The sequence below is a fragment of the Schistocerca serialis genome, chromosome 11 (genome assembly GCF_023864345.2).
Source record: "Schistocerca serialis cubense isolate TAMUIC-IGC-003099 chromosome 11, iqSchSeri2.2, whole genome shotgun sequence".
Taxonomy (NCBI): domain Eukaryota; kingdom Metazoa; phylum Arthropoda; class Insecta; order Orthoptera; family Acrididae; genus Schistocerca; species Schistocerca serialis.
The window spans coordinates 30,867,653-30,890,277 of NC_064648.1; the positions used below are offsets into that span (position 1 = coordinate 30,867,653).

General features: G+C 45.8%; 1 protein-coding gene across 1 annotated transcript in view; it reads right to left on the reverse strand.

The window, feature by feature from the left end:
- Window positions 1-496: 496 nt before the first annotated feature.
- LOC126427147 (trithorax group protein osa-like) overlaps window positions 497-22,625 on the reverse strand; it is a 34,284-nt gene continuing 12,155 nt past the window's right edge. The window contains exons 6-7 of the mRNA XM_050089373.1: window positions 6,744-7,320; window positions 497-5,958 (exon numbers count right to left, since the gene is read on the reverse strand). Coding sequence (XP_049945330.1) covers window positions 4,121-5,958; window positions 6,744-7,320 — 2,415 coding nt within the window. The 3' untranslated portion in view covers window positions 497-4,120. The remainder of the gene's footprint in view (window positions 5,959-6,743; window positions 7,321-22,625) is intronic.

Here is a 22,625-nt window from a genome sequence, read left to right on the forward strand (position 1 = left end):
AGAGAGAGAGAGAGAGAGAGAGAGAGAGAGAGAAAATATTCCGTGTCTCTTGAGAAGGAGAACAAAACTACCCTCCTGCACAGCTTTTTCCTCTGGTTTAAAGCAACAACACCAAGGTGGGAAAAGGTGAGAGACAGCTAAGTAGACATCACATTAGGCTGTACATATATATTTCTTTTTAAAAACATCACAATTACAAAAAAATGACAATATAATTATAACCATTAGGATTTCAAACATAAAAAATATCGTTTCACCATTAATGTATCTACTAAACATCTTCATTTCATTCTTGTATTGCTATAAAACTGAATTCATCTTATTGTTTATTACTATTAAGATATGTCATCTTTGGATGCATCGAGGTAGAATAGCAGGTGACACACTTTGTGCCACAGAGGGATCGGCCAAACAAAAAACCGAACAGCATGGGAATGTAGGATTTTATCTAAATTTCTTCATAATCTCCTGTATGTGTGTGTGCGCGTATGGGGGGGGGGGGGGGGGGAGTCGGGAAATGACCTGCAATTCTCCAAGAAAAACCCATGGTGAAAGGACTTGTCACCTTACTGAAAAATACACCAACAAAAATGAAGAAACCTAGCTGAAATACGAAATTCCTAAGCAAAAGGTCTGGACAATCAGAATTTGATACAAAGCAACTACTCAGAATCGCAGCACTGAGGAGCAACAGAGGAGAGGTAAGTATGAATGATGGACACATGTTTTATAAGCTATTTTCACGATCATGCAAATGTCGAATTTTAGTGAAATAAAGTTTCTGGAGCCTGTTAATGTTTCTTGTGTCTTTTCTGATGCAACTAGTATTGTACAGCATGGCAGTTTTCGTTTCTATATGTAATATTTGAATGCTCATTTTCAGTTGAGCATTTTATTTGTCATAGTTCCAAAATAATGTGGCTGTTTGCATGCTAAAAAACTAGTATAGTAGAAACAGGTATATGATGCCACTCCCAGCTATTTGAAATTACTAGTCTACATCAAAAATAAGACCCCAACATGTTCCGGTACAAGCTAAAAAAATCAGTGCACAAATATATGTAATATTTACAGGCACTAGGAAGTTTATTTCATTACTTGTACTGCAAGTTCTGAAAATTTTTGGACACCAGCTACGTATCACATTCAAATTCATCTCCCCACTGTTGCTAGAAAAAACTGAATCTTGTCAAGGCCTCTTTATATGAAAAGAAATGGATCAGAACAGACTAATTCAGAAGCAGATAGGATACCTGCTACCTCCCACCATACCATTCCTCATGTTAATGCCGAAACTGCATAGGCTATTTTCAGAGGACTGTATGTACTGGCAGTTGGCTGACACGACAGAAAGCCAATTGCTGAAAGGGGAACGGGAAGGGGTAGCTATGCACAGCCAGCCTGATTACCTTGCATGTTCACAAAACATGCTTCTAGAGAAGAGATCAGGTCAGAACAAAACCAATTAACATTTGTGAGGTCGTGTCTTCGTCTGCTTGGCAAAACTGTTTAAGTGAAACAACGATTGTAAATGCGGACACCACCCTGTGCACTGAAATATACCATCACTGACACCCTTCATTCCCGAATTAGTGTTAAAACTTTATACTCCTCAATTGAAATATATCTTTAAAGCCTTGCAAGCGAATTCAGGAAGTTAAGCAGACCACATTCCTTTGAAATGATTACCCTACCACCCTCTGGCCTTCTAACAAGTCTCTCTTGATTGTTCATTTCAGACAATTATGTGGAGAGAGGCTGATCTGACATTAGAGCACCAAGAGCTGGGGCAGCAATTCAACTAATTTGACTTTATAGGATGGAGAACCAGACTAAATACTAATATCAATTAAAATAAAGATCCGAAAGACAGTCTGGAATTACTAGGAAAGTGATCAGTTTGTTTTTGAAATTTATTCAGCAAAGCTTCTGTAACTGTGCACTCATTCATATTCAAAGCATTGAGGACCTTCACATTTCTTTGGCCCAGTAATCCTTTTCCGGGTCGAAAACACATTACTGATAAACTTATTAAGAAACCTTAAGGAAACAGAGAAAAAAATGTTACTAAACTCTGTATTTATTGATAAACCCTCTATTTTTAATGCTATATACAACAATAAAAATTACAAATAAAATCCCTGATGTTCTTCAGGAACCTTGTGTCTTTAATATAGAAATGGAAAATAATCTCAATTTATAATTAATAAACAATTTTAATCATAAATACCTGGGAGGAAGTAAGTACTCACCAGGTCAATATATTCTCTAATTTTCTCCCCCACTGGTAAATCGGCACAAAAGCCTTTTTCATAGGTCTCAATAATAAAGACCCTATAAAATGAGTATAAAACTGTGACTGGTATAATTCTGACAATAAACACGACATAGGAACAATACACAATGGAAGCTGGGCACCCATCCACAAATGTCATTGTGGACGACAGCTCTGAACTAGTGTGGGTGAATTAATCAACAGGCAGGGGCTCTTCCTAACTGTGCAAACTTGTTCTCAACCCAGATCACTAGATCACACAATGAAACATTTTCCCACCCTTCAGCCCAGAACAAAGCTCTGCAGTCATCAAAGCATCTATCACGGAAAGCATTGCCAATCAGTCCAAACTACTAAGAAAGGAGGACTCTACTACAAGCTGATACTGGCCAGGAACAACCCACAAAACTGTCAACAAGCCTCTCAATGAAGCAAGAAACAATGTCACTCTTCGTAAAAAATATATATACTAACAATAAACAGAACTATACTAAAACTATCAATATTGTCCAACTGCAGAATTTACATCAGCATAAATTACAAAACAGTACCTCCTGTGAAGGATGTTATAATAATAATGATAATGTTTGACCCCAGGTAAATAGGGGAACATGCTAAAAAATAAATTATTTCTCAAAAATGTGTGTATCCATAGCAACAGAATAATAGTAATAAAATTATTTCACACAATTCTTAACAACAAAGGAAAAATTTGTACAGGTGGAATGTATACACCTACTGTTATTTCTTTAAAAAAGCATAGAGTCAGAAGTTAGCTTTAAAACAAGCTTGTAAAGTGTGTGTTTTCTGCCTGAACTCATTATACTTATTAGGAAAATCTCATGTACAGGAACAATAGAAAACTCACTATAGAGTTACCATTACTTCATATAGTTGTCACATTTGCACAAGTTCATAGTCTAAGTCAAGATCCTGTCCTCGACACGTCTAGTTGCATCACAAAATAATCTGTCAGTGATCACACACACACACACACACACACACACACACACACACACACACACACACACACACACACACACACACAAAGATTTTATCAGAATGGAAAGGGCACCAGCAATATTGTTTGAGAGTCATCACTTTTGTATCCATTTGACTTATTTCACAACTGTCTTCAAGATACAGAGTAACACACTTTCCTAGTTGAGCAAGAAAAACGGTATGTTCACAATCTATGATGCCACTGGGGGATTAACCACATACCTGACGGATGTTTTCTCTCAATTTATAGCATAGCTCATACAAACTAAGGTACGCAATGTCCCACCTGAGTAACAGACACTATTTACAATTGTATCGGCTGAACAGATGAGGTGAAATCAATTTATCCACAGCCAGCAGAAAATGCTGTTGTCAGTATGTAACTCCTCATGAAGCAAGGAACAGACTGGCTTGTGAGCAAGCCAGATCAAAATCTACAGTTTAAGTATAACCTTGTCCATGCGTAAGTGGAACATTAGCTTCCACACCAGTGTGCAGTATCTTCCTCAGACATAAGAGCCCTACAGGCAGTAAAGTTACTAGAAGGACATATCTCCTCACATATCAAAGTAGATGCTGTTCCACCAGAGGAAGGAAAAACAAAAACAAAACAAAAAAACACTTACGCAGTTTTATACTTTTGCATATCCGATCACTTACAATGTCCAAGACTGTAATCGACTTTCATACACGTTAAAAGCTTCAGAATACCTTTGTGTTCAAGGTAATCTAGCTCCCAAATATTGTAGGGTCAGAGGCAGACAGCCCTCAGCATACACCCAATGTCCGATACCTGTAGTCCCAGGTAAATGTAGTCTAAGCTCAGGTGTCTGCTCTTTACATTTATTGTGCTGCAACCACAACCTGACCATAGCGCCGTGGAGACACACCTTGAGCTGCTCCGGGGACTCTGCGCCAGTGTGTCTCACAGTGCTTGAGCATGTGGTCCTTGCGGATAAAGCCCTTTCCACACACGTGGCACGCATACGGCTTGTCACCTGTGTGGATGCACATGTGGCGGCGCAGGTCGGTCTTGTGATTAAACTGCTTCGGGCACAATTCACACTTGTACGGTTTATCCCCAGCATGCTTGGAACAGTGCCCCTGGTACAGGTCGTCCGTGGCAAAGCGCTTGCCACACCGATTGCACTTGAAAGGCTTGTGACCCGAGTGAAACGACTTGTTGTGCTGGGTGAGGTAGCACGCCTTGTTGAAAACCTTACGGCATTCGAAACACTTGTGCTGGGGCCCACCGGACACTGTGGAGCGGGCGAAGGACCCCGAAGCACTGCTGCGAGCAGAAGAGTCGAATGCAGGTGGCGTCGTTGAGTCGGCCGAGCCACTAACTGTTTCGGGCCGCCGTTGTCTCGGCGGTGTGCTCCTCGCCGGGGGTGGCGTCGGGACACTGACTGGGTTTCCCTCACCGATGGCTTCCAGTGCTGCCACAGAAGGTGCAGCTGTCAGCATCAGGAGCAGTGGCTGTGGCTCCAACTGTTGGCTGTCTGCTTCTTCCACAGTAGAACAAGGAGTCTGTACCGGTGACGGTAGGTCACACCCTAACTCCTGCTTGAGGTTGAACCCCACTTGAGGAAGTTCTGCAGGGCTTCTCCCCTCTTGCTCGTAACCCAACTCCTCCTTGAGGTCGAAATCTCCCCGAGGTAGTTCCAGAGGGCTTGTCACTTCCTCAGTCTCGAACTTTATCTCACTCCCCAGGTCGGGAACTATCGCGTCTGTGACATACTTGTGCTCGTCGTACGGTGTCTCGAGCAGGTCCAGCTGGCACCCACTAGATGCGATGCCAGAGAAGGAGGTACCGACCTTCCCTGCAGTCGAGTTGTCCAAGTCGCCGTCATCGCCGTCGATGTCAGCACCGATGTCGTCGGCACTGGCAGTAACGGTGGTGGTTTCGGTCCCCCCCACGTTCCCTTCAGCTCCTACCAGCTGCCCGAAGGATGTAGGCTGGTGGTGGAGCTGTGCAAAGCCAGGCAGTGAGAACAACCCGTCAAAGGGGTGGTACTGCCGCAGGCCTTCCAGGTCACTGCTACCAGAAGGGAGGCCTGAAGAAGCCAGGCTCTGCCCCCGAGCCAGCGGGATCAGCGTCGGCACTGGTCCGGCGGCGCTCAGGCTCGAAGAAACGTGGGGGGTGTTCGCGTTTGGGTGATGCTGTGCCAGATGGGGGTACAGCTGTTGCTGAAGAAGGTGCTGCTGCTGTTGCTGGTACAGCTGCTGCTGTGTCTGTTGTTGTTGGGAATGCTGAGGTATGTCGAGTCCGCAACCATTGCTGTGGGGTTTGTAGAACTGGTCCGTTCCTAGCCCCGGCACCACTTGCTGTTGTGATTGCTGCTGCTGTGGCGGCTGCTGCTGCTGCTGCTGCTGTTGTTGTTGTTGTTGTTGTTGTTGTTGTTGTTGTTGTTGTTGCTGGAAGGTATGCAACTGGTGTGGGAAGAGCGTAAGACCCGCCCCTCCACCAGCCACTGGGGGTGGTTGTCCTAGTAGTTGAGGGGGCGGTGCCTGCTGTTGCTGCTGAAGAGGTGACACCTGAGCTAATGCTGGAGCCGGTGGTGGCTGCTGCTGGGGTGTGATGCGCCCACCACCACTGCTGCTGCCAAAGGAATCGTCACCGCCTCCGGGGCTGGGGGCAGATGCCGGAGAGGATGCAGCTGAGCGGTGGTTGGTTGTACCTGCGGGCACAATCACATATTTTCTGAGGGGCCTAATACTGGAAATCTACCAGTCTGCTAAGGCCTGGTTGGATCATTTGACACAAGTTACAAAGTCTAGGCATTATGATTGGTATTTATTTCAAAAAGTGGAATCCTATTTCTGAGCAGTGGGTATGCAATCCTGATGCAGTGGAATGGTTTGGATCAGAACTTCAACTAGATCTACAATAACACCAAATCAAGTCACAGCACGAATACTGGAAATTGTCACGGCTGTATATACATTTATTTAAACATTTGTACAATGCAAAAAGGAACACAAACACACATACACAGACACGCGTGTTTCTCTGTGTCGAAATGTGAGTCTATACAGGTATGCAGGGAAACGATAGCCAACAAAGTCAAGGATGGTGCTTCTGTTTCTTCCCGAGATTGATATGAATGTGATCATGTGGAACACTGCTTCACAATATCTGGGTGAGCTGCTACTGCTGCAAAACCGCAGACCAACCAGGAATTTAGAATAATCAACGTAGTAATAGAAGGATTGTGCAATGCCACACTACTACTCACTTCTAAGTGTCAAAGCCCTTCAACTACCTACGTGACAGCTCGTGTTGCTAAGTTTCGAGTGACAAGGATTGCTATCAGAACACGTGAAGATATAGTCATCTGGAAGTGTGACAACACAGACGTGTCCACTCTCCTTTACGATCATTCGGATGATGGTGTCTCTACCACCAGTCTCTTAGCAAACTGAACCACATTCACCCAACAACCACCCGTACGGCCATACTCACCAGAAGCCGCTGCAGGATCAGGCTGCCCACTCTGCTTGACAGCATTCTTATGCAGTGTGGTGTTGTAGTGGCGCTTGAGGTGTCCCGAACTGGTGAACCACTTGTTGCACGCCGAGCAGTTGTACGTCTTAGGGCGGCGCAGCTCGTTCGCCTTCCAACTGCCAGAGGCCGCCGCAGGGGAGGAGGCGGTAGCAGCTGCCGGGGGTGTAGGTGCACCGTGGGAGGTGGGCGGAACTGTCCCCAGGGGGCTCCCCGGGGGCGGCTGGTGAGGCTGTTGGAAGAGCTGCTGGTGATGTGCCAGCTGGTGCTGTGCTTGGTGCTGGTGATGTTGCTGGTGCTGCTGCTGCAGCTCGAGGTAGTGGTGCGGCTGGAAGAAGGTGAGCTGTTGCTGCTGCAGTGGGAACTGCGGGTGGCCGTGCCCGTGCACGTCCATCATCACCAACTGCTGCTGCTGGTGGTGCTGGTGCTGCTGGTGCGGCACGTGGTGCAGCAGCTGCGTGTGGTGTGCACCACCCCACAGGGAGCCGGGGTGCAGCCCGTGAACCCCGTGGGGAGCGTCTCCCTCGTACACGTGCACCTGAAAGGTCATCTACAATTAGATTTCAACTACTACCGTGGGGGCTATTCGTGCTGTAACCATTAGTTGACAAATGCCCATAGAGACAGATTATACTAAGGAAATGATTTCTGGAAAAGCAGAAACTGCTGACAACCAGTCTGAAATAAGTGTTTCTGAAGACTCTGCCTAGAGTAGAGCCTGGTATGAAGTGTGAAGTGGGTGAAACAAGATCAGACAAGACGAGAACAGTTATGAAATGTGGTGTTACAGAAAGATGCTGATCATCATATGGGCACAATATGACAAGAAAGGAATCAGTTGATAGTAATCAAGAAATTATTAATTTTGTAATGGGGTGACGTATACTGGGTAAATATTTTGGGTGAAACCCTAGGCTTGACTACAAGCAACCAGAATCAAATGGATGTAGACTGGATCACTTACTCAAAGATAGATAGACAATAACTGAAGATCACAAGAACAACAACAACAACAACAAAAACAATTAAAACACGAATATATGAGGCAGGAAAGAACTTACTGTCACGAAAGCTGAGTGATTAAATAGCATTACATACCAGGACATGAATTGCACACACTGCCATCGTCATTTCCTGTTATGATTTTGAAACCTTGCTACCAGAGGTTATTATGTATTATGTAGGGATGGAAAAACAACACTGGGAAAAAGAGTGGGTAGAGGGCTGTGGACTATCCTGACAGTGGCCTTGTCTGCATTATTTTCACTGTGTCAGACAGCTAAGCCTGCGGTAATTTCCTGGACCCATACTCAGGAAGATAGGAGGCTTGAGTCACCACCTGGCAATCCATGTAGAGTAGTGACTGACTATATTGTTTAAATTTTCCGATACCAGGGCTGTTCATAAATCAACTCTTAATCTGCTGCTAAAAATTGAAAAAAAGTGCTTGTGTATTCACATTGCTTGCATAGCTCGAAACGATAGTTTGAAGCTGGTATTGTATCCATCAGCTACCTGTTGACTTTTGTGAGTAAGAAACAAATAGCTGTAATTGACAATTTAAGTCTCCCCCACTTCTGAGGGGGGTTCTGTCATTCAATTCCCACACACAGGAAGAACCAAATTGTCATCAAAATTCACCATTGATTGTGCCTTTTGTAAGGCGATGCAGCTCTGACAGATGGTTATGTAAGGGAATGATGGAGAAAATTTTAGGCTAGTTGTACAAGTTTTCGTGATGAAAATGGTCAAGAAAGACATTCAGATGTGATGAGTTCCACGATTGCTGACGCTCGATCAAAAACGGGCTCGTGTGAAGTGTTGCAAGGATGGTTTGCAGCTGTTCAGGAAGAATCCACAGGACTTTAAGCGTCATTTCGTCACTGTGGATGAAACATGGATAAATTACTATACTTCTGAGGCCAAAGAACAATCTTACCAATGGGTTACCAAGGGAGAATCTGCACCAAAAAAGCCGAAGACCATTCCTTCGACCGGAAAGGTTATGGCAACTCTGTTTTGGGGTTATCTGCACAACTCTCTTTTGGGATTCGCAAGGGATTATCCTAATCGATTATCTGCAGAAGGGTAAACTCTTACAGGTGGATATTATTCATCGTTATTGGACCGTCTGAAAACCGAGCTGCAGGAAAAACGCCAGCAATTGGACCGCAAAAAGTTCCTTTTCCATCACGACAATGCACAAGCACACACTTCAGCAGTTGTGTGTCGCAAAATTAATGGAAACAGGATTCCAACTCGTTTCACATCTCCCCCCCCCCCAGTTCACCAGACTTGGCTCCCTCGTACTGTTTGTCACCCGGGTTCCCGGGTTCGATTCCCGGCGGGGTCAGGGCTTTTCCCTGCCTCGTGATGACTGGGTGTTGTGTGATGTCCTTAAGTTAGTTAGGTTTAAGTAGCTGAAGTTCTAGGGCACTGATGACCATAGATGGTAAGTCCCATAGTGCTCAGAGCCATTTGAACCATTTTTGAACTACTGTTTGTTCCCCAATTTGAAGAAATGGCTGGCAGGACAAAGACTATATTCAGATGAGAAGGTGATTGCAGCAACTAATAGCTATTTTGCAGACTTGGACAATTCCTATTATTTGGAAGGGATCAACAAATTAGAACAGCTTTGGACGAAGTGTATAAGTCTAAAAGAAGACTATGTCGAAAAATAAAATACGTTTACCCCATTAAGTAGTTTTTATTTTTGCACATCCCTCGTAGCGAACAGGAGTGGTACGGGTGTGTGAGCTGTCCACCGGCCACGTGCACAGCACGCTCGACCTCTGAAGCATGATGGGCAGGCGAGTTGCCCATGCCTAGAGGCCATAACAGGGTCCGCACCTACCGCAGTGAACACTGCCGAATTAGCTGAAATTTATGCTTGAACAGACTAGTCCTGTTAGCTGTAGCTTCTTAAAGACATTAATGCTAAGAGCCTGGACCGACGCAGCCAAGCAGATGCAGTATTGTGTTATTCCTCAAAAGCCTTTGACTCTTGCGATTTCAATCGTTAGTAAGGTAAGTGTGAACATAACGGAGAGTGAGGCGAAATTTGTAAATGCACTACGGGTGTTTTCGTAAGTAAGTAAGAGCACAGCATGTTATCTTGGATGGAAAGTTAGGGGTGAAAGTAGCTTCTGAGGGGACACACGGACGTAGGTGTTTCAGCAGCCCATACAGGCACTATAGGCTGTCCTCATTTATCTTGGTTTCAATTTATAAACGATATTCCAGCCCGATGTATTTTTGCCATAATGTGTTTCCCCACGCACCTGAGAAGATAGTGCAGTGTTTCGCGTGCGAGTGCATTTAAAACAAATGGTTTAAAGCAGCATTTGCAAATGTACTGAGGCGTCACTTACCGTTCGGTGTGACCACGACAGTGGCATGCTACAGGACTACAGGATGGGTGGGTGGGGGTGGGGGGGGGGGGGGGGGAGAACATGTTTCAAAGGGAATTTCTCTGGTATCAACTATCAAAGGATGGCCGCCGTCCGATGCTTTTGTTCGGGAATTAGCGTGGCATTTGGTCTGCTAATCACGGGGACCGAGCGGACACACTTCGACCCGGGCGCTCGGCACCGGCGCATCGCTTTGCGACACCCCGTAGGGTGCAGGCCAGCAGACAGCCGACGGCGGATGGCGCACGCTTCGCGATCCAAAGATTTTTAGCAGTGTAATTATGTGCAATGGGTGTTTCATGGCGGTATTCCTTGTGTGATCGGAATTAAAAAAGCGATCGATCTAATTACTTATTTTCTATGTATTATACAAGACCTGCACCTTCCCAAACAGCAGAGAATGATGAGCAAGAGAGATACAACCCCTGCAAAATGAATTTTTTTAATAAATAAACAATGTACTCTCTGCTATGTAATTGAATTTCCTGTCGTAAGATCCCTCCTCTCCAGCACAGAGCCGCCAATTTCCAGATGTGTGCGTGTGCGTGCGCGCGCGCGTGCGTGCGTGCGTGCGGGAGGGGGGGATGAGGGGGGGGGGGTGTGTTTGGTAGGAGGGAGGGTAAAGTTGGGGGATTTACGAGAGGGGGAGAGGTTAATTAACTGATCAGGTTAATTAACTGGTCAGTTTAATTAACTGATCAGTTTAATTAAGTAGTCAACCAATAGGTTTGCCTCTGAATGTATACACACTAATAAGCTGTCCTGATGCCGGCCTTGCCCCTCTACTCTACAGGGTGAGGCGAAATTCGCGCACTCGGGCTTCGAAGCGTGACTCCTCACATGCCAGAGATTAAAAAATGTGTCTCGCAAAATTTCGTCCTGCGAGTACATCCAGCAGAAAAAGGAAGTTAGAGAGGCACTCTGGCGACACTGTAACCGTATGTATGGCATCTAGCTCTGTCTGCAGCTATTAGTCGTGCTGTACCGTTGGTTTAGTGGAAAGAGTTTTGGGTCAGCATGCAGGAGGTCGATGGTTCGAACCTGGATTGAGGCATATATTTTTTTATTTGATAGATGTAGTCCAGGTGGTACTGCATCTGGCATCTTAATCGTCAACAGAGATTACAGCGGGTCCTCTAGAGAGCATTTGCACTTAGAAACTGCAATCACAGAAATGGAAGATCGGACAGCTTTGAAAGAAGCCCTTTCCACGTCATGGGCGTGAATTTATTCGCACCCCTTCATCTAATATACATGCGAAATATCTTTTCTTTGTACCCGCCCCCCCCTCCAATGGTCCCATAGATTAGTACCAATTATTATTCTTGCCGCATTCAGGTCCAGTGCATTTCGTTAGGGGCCTTACGCTGCCAGCATGACTAGCAACGTCCTTTGTAACTGATGTCCAAATTCGGTTACTATTTTTATGTGTTATCACCATGGTCCCATCAATTACGCCTTTCAACATGCTGTATAGTACGTATCTCAATTATTTATAATAATTATTATTATTATATGGATGGAATTGTGGAAACATCACTTCCATTACCATTAGGGAAACAGTATAATTCTAAACCGAACATTTCACAATTAGCAGTGTCCGGGATGAACCACGCAGAACAATATTTGTCAGAGGGATAATGTGCATTAGGTGGAACAGCGCACAGGACTGACGGCGTGTTTATACTGTGTGCGCTTTGCACCAGACAGGGACTAGCTGCGAGCGAGCGGAGTGGCGCGCCCGTCGCAGACTTCAATGTACATGCGTACATACATCGAATTTCTTCATTGTAAACCCGTAAACCAGTGTGGCCGACGTATGGAGTACAGAAACGATGAATGTGTGGATACGCTTCTAGTCCTTGGTGCATGTGATGACCGGGCTGGTGTTGCCGCTGCTGGACATCCTGGTCGACGCCATCCGGATAAAAATATGTTTCGTCGTGTGGAGCTGCGCCTTAAGGAGTCAGCTTCTCTCCTACCACCACTGCGTGATAGAGGTCGTCCACGGACTCGCCACACGCCAGCTACTGACGAAGCTATACTGCAGGTCGTACACCAAGAACCTCAGCGAAATACACGTAGTGTACCCCTATCATCATGCTTTCGTGCAACATCTGCATCCTGCAGATCGCCATCAGTGTATGGAATTCCGTGAGTTCCAACAGGAAGCCAACAATGACTCTATAATACGGTCGGATGAAGCAGCATTCACTCGTGAGGGTGTCTTCTATATGCACAATGCCCACCATTGGTGTGAGGTTATCCCACACGTCACCCGAACCGTGGATATCAATTTCGCTATGGTACCAATGTCTGCGCCAGAATAATGCGTAACACGTGTTTGGATCCCTACATATTGCCTGACCGGTTCACTGCACGAAGGTATCATGCAATCCTCTCAGACTATCTGCCTCGTGCGCTGAAAGATGTTCCATTACATGTTCGCCAGAGGCTATGGTTCCAACATGATGGTGCACCTCCACACTACGAAATTAATGTGCGAAAGTATTTGGACAGAAAAATTTCCAGGGAAATGGCTCGAACATGGAGTTTCAGTTGTATGGCCACCGCGTTTGCCTGACATAAATCCCCAGGATTTCTTCCTGTGGGGACACCTGAAGAATGTGTGCGCTCCACTCTGCTGACGAATGTGGAAGAATTGGTTGCGCGTGTTCACGCAGCTTCGCTGCGAATAGTCCAGAGCTGTATGATCCGGTGGGTTGCGGTATGTTTAGACGGGCAGGGATGTCGCTTTGAGCACCTGTTCTTTTTAGGACAACGTATCCTGCTGCAAAAGGCCATGCAGTCATTAATATAGACACAATTGTCACTGGTTGCTAATTTGCGACATCTGAGCGCTCATATTATATGTAATAAAAATAAGTAGATCCCTTATTATACTGTGCTATCATATTTAGCATCGCGAAACTGATATAGTTCTTGTAGTTACTCTGTCCTGCGACAAGTCATTTGTTTCAACTGTCTATTTCTGTCTATTTCTAATTTGTCAGCTTTACAAGATGATGTAAATTTAGGAAACATGTGACCTAAGAAAGTACGAAATGTCAAAAAGAAATTAGAAAATAAAAAAATGCACCCCAGCCCAGGATCGAACCATCGACCTACTGCATGCTAACCCAAAGCTCTATCCACTGCACCAACTGTACAGCATAACTGACACCTTCTGAAAGAGGTAGTTACCATACATTTGGTAACACTGTTGCCAGATTGCCACTCTTTAATGTCCTTTTTTCTGCCGGATATACTTACGAAATTTCGTGAGAGACATTTTTTTATCGCTGGAATGTGAGAAGTCGCGCTGCAAGTAATGAATAAGCCACAGGATAAGACACCATTAATCTCTGGTACAGACCGAAATCAAGAATTGGTCCAACGTGGGGATCTCTGCTGGTGTGAAGTCACCAAGCATTATGCCCGGTGTTGACAACAGCAGGAAGCAGGGAAAGAACAAAGAAATACCAGTGAATGAGACAAGGCAGCAACAAAAAAAAAAAGTTCCTGGAGGAGAAGATTTAACTTCAAATGCAAAAATCAGATACTACAAAACAACTGAGACCATAACTATAGGGAGACATGATGTGGAACAACACTGTAAAGAGGAAAATACTGTGGTCATTAAACTGGATGTGAAAACATAGGGACATATTGTTCTGCAGTACGATGACAATATAGGAAAAAACCAAGGCTGAAGAGGGTATGGCTGGTGTGACGTAACTGGGATGAATGTGGAACAGAATGGACCAGAGAATGGGAGGGAACAGGTACAAGAGGAAAGACAGGAACCGAAGAGGGTTATTGAATCCGAGAAGTAGGTCAAATTGAGCATTAATGTGAAAGCAAAGGAAATCTGAAGAGGTACGTACATACTGACCAATAGGGCAGATACCAATAACAGAAGACGATAGAGAAGCACAAGTGCATCATACCAGAAGAGTCTGAAGATCACTGAAGAAGACAGACTGAACTCAAACAAAAACAGTGGAGTGCTTGCGATTAGAGCGCACGCCATATGTACCCGCTGATACGACGATAAAGGAAGCATTAAAAGGCAGCCGAAGTCGGGATCGTCTTATACAACGGATTTAAAACATAGATTTAAATTTATATGAATTAAACCATTTTAAAATAAATTACTCAGAAATTATTTAAAATGCTGAAATCATTTAAGGTAAGCAGCTCCGTAGATACATTCTCACTTCCGTTGTCGAGAAGATCATAATACTGGTCCCACTCTGCACCTTCTGAATCAATTTCCACTTCGTCATCAGTATCACATAACAAATCGCCCTTACAGCGTTTGATTGCTGTTTCCAGTTCCACATTTCCCCATCATTTTATCACAAGATCACACAAAACATCAAGTGATGCAGCCCCCTTTGGTAAATGACTTTTCGCCACTCATCAGCCAATTGTCCCTTTGTTCACGCATGTGGTCTCCTAATGGTTTGTTCAGAGATGTCTGAAGATTCTACCATCCAAGCCAAACCACCTGGTATTGCAGCGATGTTAGTATTGTTCATGCTATGTTATTTTTGGTGTTCTCAGTTAGGTGATAGCGAAGCATATCCCACACCAACAAACTTCGCCTCTGCCACACATTTTCCATCCAAAATTTTACACCATTGTCGTCCCTTTTCGTAAAAATATACAAAAATGCCTCGTGGAAATTTTAAGTTAAGAGCGGAGGAGCGGTTTTCAGCTTGAAAATGTCCATAAATTTTTTTTTCCATCTGCCATGCATATTAATACTACAGCAAACCTTTTCCTTTCGTGGCCCGTACTTCTGACTAACAGTTTTTCGCCTGTTATTTCCACAGTTCTATTGTTTATGATATCAAAGTTCATCGGCGTTTCACCCATATTTACAATATGAGATAGTGGAAAGTAGTTGTTTTGCCTCGTGCAAATAACAGACTTACGAAATCTCTTAATTTTGTGGTAAATATCTTTGAGTAATGTCTTCGAAATTTTTTCGTTCCATCTTGCTTCGTCTTTTCTTTTTATTGGTTCCATCATTAGGCACAAACTTCACAAATTTCACGCCGATTAAATGTACAATTAAACTTCTGGATACACAACACAACCTACCACAATACTTGTTAGCTGTACATATGAGTTCATTACTCGACACGTGCTTCTACAGAAAAAACCGTAACATTGGTGAATGAGGATTTTGCTTTATGACGTGTGGAACCCAACCGTAGCAATTGTTTACGAGTACATAGCTTGTATGTCCACATAACTAAATATCCAATACGACGCTTTTATAAACACTCAAGCACATTACCATAGTGTGCGTATTATTTTCCAGATGTCCATTGATGTAAACTAAATTTACACGCCGTTAACAGTTTCGGAATCATCTTTTAGGACTGATATACAGTGAAATCTACTTGACGAAAATTTATACCTCATCTTATGTGAAGGTCGTCTTATCCGCAGAAATACTCGGTACGTAAACCACGGATGGCACGCACACCGTATACACCGATCAGCCAAAACATTATGAGCACCTACATAACATCCGGCATGTCCACCTCTGTCACGGATGACACCGGCCTCGGCAGGCTGCAGAAGGAGCTGGAACCACATCTGCACATACAAGTCACATAACTCCATTGAGTTCAGGAGAGAGGGGCGATGGAGCTCTGACGCCCCATCCAGTCACATTGCAGATGTGTTCTGTTGGCTTCATATCAGCCAGTCTGGGGACCAGCACATCAGTTGGAACTCGCTACTGTGCGCCTCGAGCCACTCCATCACACTCCTAGCCTTGTGACAAGGCGCATTATCTTGTTGGAAAATGCCACTGCAATTTAGGAACACGATTGGGGGGGGCGTATTGCAACCAGTGTACGATACTCCTTGCCTTGCACGAGCTCTACTGGACACGTGGAGGCCCACGTGAATGTCCCCCCCCCCCCCCCGGAGCATACCGCCACCGACAACAGATTGTCTCCATCCCGACGTAAAGGTAGCGAGGAGCTGTACCCCTGGAAGACGACGCACTCGCGCCCTCCTATCGGCTCGATGGAGAAGTTGTCAGGAATTCGTCAGGCCGTGCAACGACCTGCCAGTGACGATGGTCACGTGCACATTTTTCAGTCGTAGCTGGTGTCGTGGCGTTTACACTGGCACATGTATGCCTCGTCGCCCACAGAGGCCCATCGTTACGAGTGTTTGGTGGTGGTGGTGGTGGTGGTGGTGGTGGTGTGTTGATGGTAGTTTCACCACAGTTCGCTGCCTGTCCTGTTTAACAGTCCGCCCCGCCTACGACACCTGACATCTGCAATGAGGGGTGACTGTACAACCCCTAAGCGCCTGGGTGTGGTTTCACCTTCGTTTCGCCTCATAATGAAGAAACTCACCACAGCACTCTTCGACCAGCCGACAAGTCGCGCCGTTTCCGAAATACTGGAGCTGAGCCTCCGCACCATCACGAGCTGCTCTCGGTCCAATGTTGACAAATTGTGCACCTGACGCATTCTACACATGGGCAGTACGTTCACTCACAGTACATGAACCACGTGTCAGGACTGGTTTATATCTACAGTGGGTCGGTGGTTACAGCGTTCTGGCTGCTCAGTGTAATGGGAAGTCAGGTAGGGCAACCGTGCCATGGCCTCTTTTTTATTCCTGATAAGATGGAAGGAGCGCATAGAGGGTCTGTACAAGGGTGATGTACTTGAGGGCAATATTATGGAAATGGAAGAGGATGTAGATGAAGAAGAAGTAGGAGATCTGATACTGCGTGAAGAATTTGACGGACCACTGAAAGACCTAAGTAAAAAAACAAGGCCCAAGGAGTGGACAACATTCCATTAGAACTACTGACAGCCTTGGGAGAGCCAGCTGCCACAAAACTCCACCATCTGGTGACCAAGATGTACGAGACAGGCCATATACCCTCAAACTTCAAAAAGAATATAATAATTCCAATCCCAAAGAAAAGACGAGTGAAAATTACCGAACTATTACTTTAATAAGTCACGGCTACAATATATTAACACGAATTCTTCACATACAAATGGAAAAATTGGTAGAAACTGACCTCGGGGAAGATCAGTTTGGATTCCGTGGAAATTTTGGAACATGCGAGGCAATATTGATCCCACGACTTACCTTAGAAGATACAATAAGCAAAGGCAAACATGCGTTTCCAGCATTTGTAGACTTCAGAAAACTTTTGGCAATGTTGACTGGAATACTCTCCTCCAACGAAGGTGACCGAGGTAAAACAGAGCGAGCGAAAGGCTATTTAGAATTTGTATAGAAAGCAGTTGGCAGTTATAAAGAGTGGAGGGACATGAAAGGGAAGCAATGGTTGGGCAGGGAGTGAGACAGGGTTGTAGCCTTATTCCATCTGTATATTGAGCAAGCAGTAAAGGAAACAAAAGAAAAATTCGGAGTAGGTATTAAAATCCATGGAGAAGAAATAAAAACTTTGAGGTTTGCCGATGACATTGTAATTGTGTCAGACACAGCAAAGGACCTGGAAGAGCGGATGAGCGAAATGGACAGTGTCTTTAAAGGAGGATATAAGATGAACATCAACAAAAGCAGAAGTGGGATAATGCAAAGTAGTCGAAATAAATGAGGTGACGCTGAGGCAATTAAATTAGGAAATGAGAGGTAGTAGTAGATTAAACTTCCTGGCCGATTAGAACTGTGTGCCAGACCGAGACTCGAGCTCGTGACCTTTCGTGGGCAAGTGCTCTACCAACTGAACTACCCAAGCACACCTCACGGCCCGTCCTCACAGGAAGTTTCCTATCAGCGCACACTCCGTTGCAGAGTGAAAGTCTCATTCCAGCAGTAGATGAGTTTCACTGTTTGGGCAGCAAACAAAATAACTGACGAAGTTGGTCCACAATGGAAAGAAAAGCTCTTCTGAAGAAGGAAAATGCGTTAAAATTGAGTATAGATTTAAGGGTCAGGAAGTGTTACGTGAAAGTATTTGTACGGAGTGTGGACATGTACGGAAGTGAAACATGGACGATAAATAGTCTGGAGAAGAAGAGAATAGACGCTTTCGAAATGTGGTGCTACTGAAGAATGCTGAAGATTAGATGGGTAGCTCACATAACTAATGAGGAGGTAATGGTTGGTTGGGGTTTAAGGGACTAAACAGCAAGGTCATCAGTCCCTTGTTTCAAATGTGGTCCATCCGATAGTGTGACATCTCAGAAATATCAGAACAATAATAGGGAAAATGGTAAAAATGTAAAAGGGCAGTCATGTTGTCAACGGTAAAAAAATGAGGTAAGTCAGCAAGAGAGCGAACCAAACACTATGCTGAAGGAGCAGAGGCAAGACCACCTGCAATCGCTAGAATGTAGTATGTATGGGAAAAGGGGACTAACCAATCCTTAAAAAAAGATAAAAACAGAGTAATAGGGGCAGAAAAGAGGATCTCGGTCAGGGAGTGGAGATGGGCATCTCCAATCACGGGTTACAGTGGGAGATAACTCAACACTCACCGCCCTGCCCCTGCACCAGAGAGATTAAAAACCTTAAAACTGAGAATAAAAACCACTTTCCCGGAGGAAACCGAGAACGAGGGAGACCATCTGGGAATCGTCAGCCAACATCAAAGATAAAGTGCGGGGGAGTCTGTACTTGGCACGCAGAGCCAAAATAAGGGGGCATTCAACCAAAATGTGGGCTACTGACTGGAAGGCTCCACAACCACAAAGTGGGGGTGGCTCATTACGCAAAAGAAAACCACTGGTCAGCATGGTATGGTCAATGTGGAGACGACTCAGTGTGGTCGAGTCCTTCCGCGAGAGGCGAAAGGAAGTACGTCACGGGTCTGGTGTCACCTTAATCGCACAAAGTTTATTAGACAGAGAAGTAGCCTCAAAAGAGCTGGCCCATGATTGTGCGAAGTGGAATTTGATGTGAAACCGTAAATCCACTGCAGGAGGGGTTACATAAAACGGGGGGTAAGTAACTGCTCCCCCAGCCAAACAATCAGCGAGCTCATTGCCTGGGACACCCACATGGCCAGGGACCCAAAGGAAGTCAACGAAACAAGCAGGACGGTGAATACCAGCGAGATGGTCATGGATGGCAGAGACCAAAGGATGGCGCGAAAAACACCGGTCAAGAGCCAGAAGGCCACTCATTCAGCCCATACATAACAAAACACGGTTGTGTTGGGACTGTTTAATAAAGGTAAGGGCCTGGAAAATTGGTATCAATTCCGCAGTCAACACCCCACATACAGGTGGCAGCAGATGATTTTCCGTTCCAACAGAGGACGTGAAGGCATAACACCCATGATGAGCAGATTTAGAGCCATCAGTGTAAAAATCAGCATCCCGAAACCCCCATAAAATTCGGCGGAAAACTGAACGGAACACCATCAGGGGGATGGAATCTTTCAGACCTCGGCAGAGATCCATCCGAGGAACTAACATAGGGGAGGGGGGGGGGGGGAGGGAACGAGGAAGACAGGACAAGGAAGGAAGCTGAAAATCACGGTAAAGAGACGCAAGGCGGAGCCCAACCGGTAAACCCGCCTGAGGGCGGGAATCAGATTGGCAACATCCGTAGTCTGGGAACAGGATAGAAAAGGAAGGATGAGTGGGCGAGGAACAGACAGCGATTGCATAAGAAACCAGAAGCTGGGACCACCAAAGAGAACGGGGGGGGAGGGGGGGGGGGAGATCCCAGCTTCAACTAGGAGACTATCAACAGGGCTAGTAGGGAAGGCACCAGTGGCCAAACGGATACCACAGTGGTGAACTGGATCCAGTACATGCAGTGTGGAAGGAGTAGCCGAACCATAAACTTGACAACCATAGTCCAAGCGAGACAGAACTAAAGCATGATAAAGATGGAAAAGGTAAGAGCGGTCCGCACCCACAAAAGGAGTGGGCAAGGAAGCGATGGACATTGAGTTTAACGAAACATCCTACCTTCACAAGTCTGAGGCAGCCAAGTGAGCTTCTTGTCGAAAAGAAGGCCCAGGAAACTAAACTGTTGGACCACAGGCAATCATTGTGCATCGAGATAGAGCTCTGGATCAGGGTGGATCGTAGTACCGTGACAGAAGTGGACCACCCGCGATTTTAAAGGAGAGAACTGAAACCTGTGTGAGAGGGTCCATGCAGAGGAACGCCGTATAGCTTCCTGGAGCTGCCACTCTGCAGAGGCCATCGAAGAGAAACTAACCCAAATGCAGAAATCATCCACATACAGAGCAGGGGCGACCAAAGGACCGACAGAGACCGCAAGTCCATTGATAGAAATGAGGAAAATAAGTACACTCAAGACAGAGCCCTGCGGGATGCCTGTCTTCTGGGTCCATGGAGAACTAAAAACAGTACCAACCCGAACCCTGAATGACCAATGGAACAGGAACTGGCGGATAAAAATCGAGAGTGGGTCCTGAAGACCCCACTGATGAAGGGTAAGTAAGATGTGATGGCGCCAGGCCATGTCATAGGCCTTGCGTAGGTCAAAAAATACTGCAACCAAATGGCGGCACTGGGAAAAACTTGCCGAACTGCAGATTCCAAGCGAAGTAAATGTTCGATTGGAGACTGTCCCCCTCGGAAGCCACACTGGTAAGGGGACAACAGATTCCGAGATTCGAGGACCCAATTGAGCCGACGGGCTACCAACCGCTCAAGTAACTTACAAACAACATTTGGCTGACTAATTGGCCGATAGCTTTCGACAAACAGGGGGTTCTTACCAGGCTTAAGGACAGGAACCATGATGCTATCCCTCCACTGAGAAGGAAGTCACCCTGGAGCCAGATATGGTTAAACACCTGGAGAAGATGTTGCAGTTGTGGAGCACTGAGATGTTGAAGCAGTTGGTTATGAATGGAGTCTGGGCCAGGGGCCATATCATGAGAAGAAGAAAGTGCGGAAAGAAATTCCCATTCATTAAAAGGTTCGTTGTAAGATTCTGACTGACAAGGGGTAAAACATAAGGTGGAAGCTTCAGCCCGCTGTTCCTGGTGAACGAAAGCAGCCGAATACGAGGCTGATGCTGATGCCATTGCAAAATGGGTCGCAAGATGTTCCGCGAGAATCAACGTGTCCATACAAAGGCCATCTGGGAAATGAAGGCCTGGGAGGGTGGACTGCCAATGGCAACCTTGGACATAGGGACAGTAGAACAGAGGGAAGAAACAAATTGTTCCCAACATATCCGCTTGCTCTGTTTGATCAAATAACGGGCTTTAGCACGAAGGTAATAAGGCTGGCAACGGATGGGTGCCTCTTAAGCTGTTGCAAAGCTCGACAGCGATCACGAATGGCAATGGCCGTACTCCACCACGGGACTTGCCGGCGGCAAAATGGTCCACATGAGCGAGGTACAGCAAGAAGACATGTATACCTCTTACGAGCCTGTGTGTAGGTTGAATGATCAAGGGACTTACACTCCTGTACCTTCTTTTCCTTCTTATATAATGGGCAATCTGGTGAATGTCGAGAATGATTGCCATGACAATACACACACAGGAGGGAGAACACAGGGACCCCCTCACTGAGTGGACGTCCACAGTCACCACAGAGAGAGGTCTGCGAACAGCGGGAAGCCGTGTCCAAAACGCAAACACTTAAAACACCTCATATGAGGTGGGATGTATGGCTTCACCTCATATCGATAAACCATAATCTTTACTTTCTCAGGGAGGGTATCCCCTTGAAAGGCCAGGACAAAGGCACCAGTATCAATGCAATCGTCCTTAGGACCCTTCTGAACACGTCGAACAAAGTGAACACCCCGCCATCTGAGATTGTCCCGAAGTTTATCATCAGTTTGAAGGATGAGGTCTGTGAAAAATCACACCTTGAACCATATTTAGGGACTGGTGGGGGGTAATGGACACAGGAATTGTGCCAAGATGAGTACAGGCACAAAGGGCCGCAGATTTGGCAGCTGAAGCAGTTTTTATCAGCAACGAACCCGTCTGCATCTTGCTCAGGGAGTCCACTTCGCCAAACTTGTCCTCAATGTGTTCCACAAGGAATAACGGTTTGACACTGGTGAAAGTATCCCCATCAGTCCGGGAGCAAACCAAGTAGTGGGGGGAAAGGTTTTGCCCCTAGCCGACAGGCCTGACCTCCTTCCCAGGGGTAAGAGAAACAGCACCGGAAGAAACAGTTCCACGCAGAGAGACGGCCTCAGAAGAACGGCCAGAGTTCTGCACCCGTATGCATTTCATTTGCATAATGTCCGCCCCAATACCACTCACTCCGATCAGGGGCTCCCCTCACAGGCGCCACCCAGCCACAGCGAGTGCCGTCTGGCACGGCGGCCATTGCCAGGAGTTCCGATGTTCCAGGATGACGAGCAACCACTCCGAGGCTCGCACGAGGTGGTCACAGCTCAGGTATCAGATGTGTGATCCCTGTGTGTTCAGGGGCTCAACCAAAAGGGT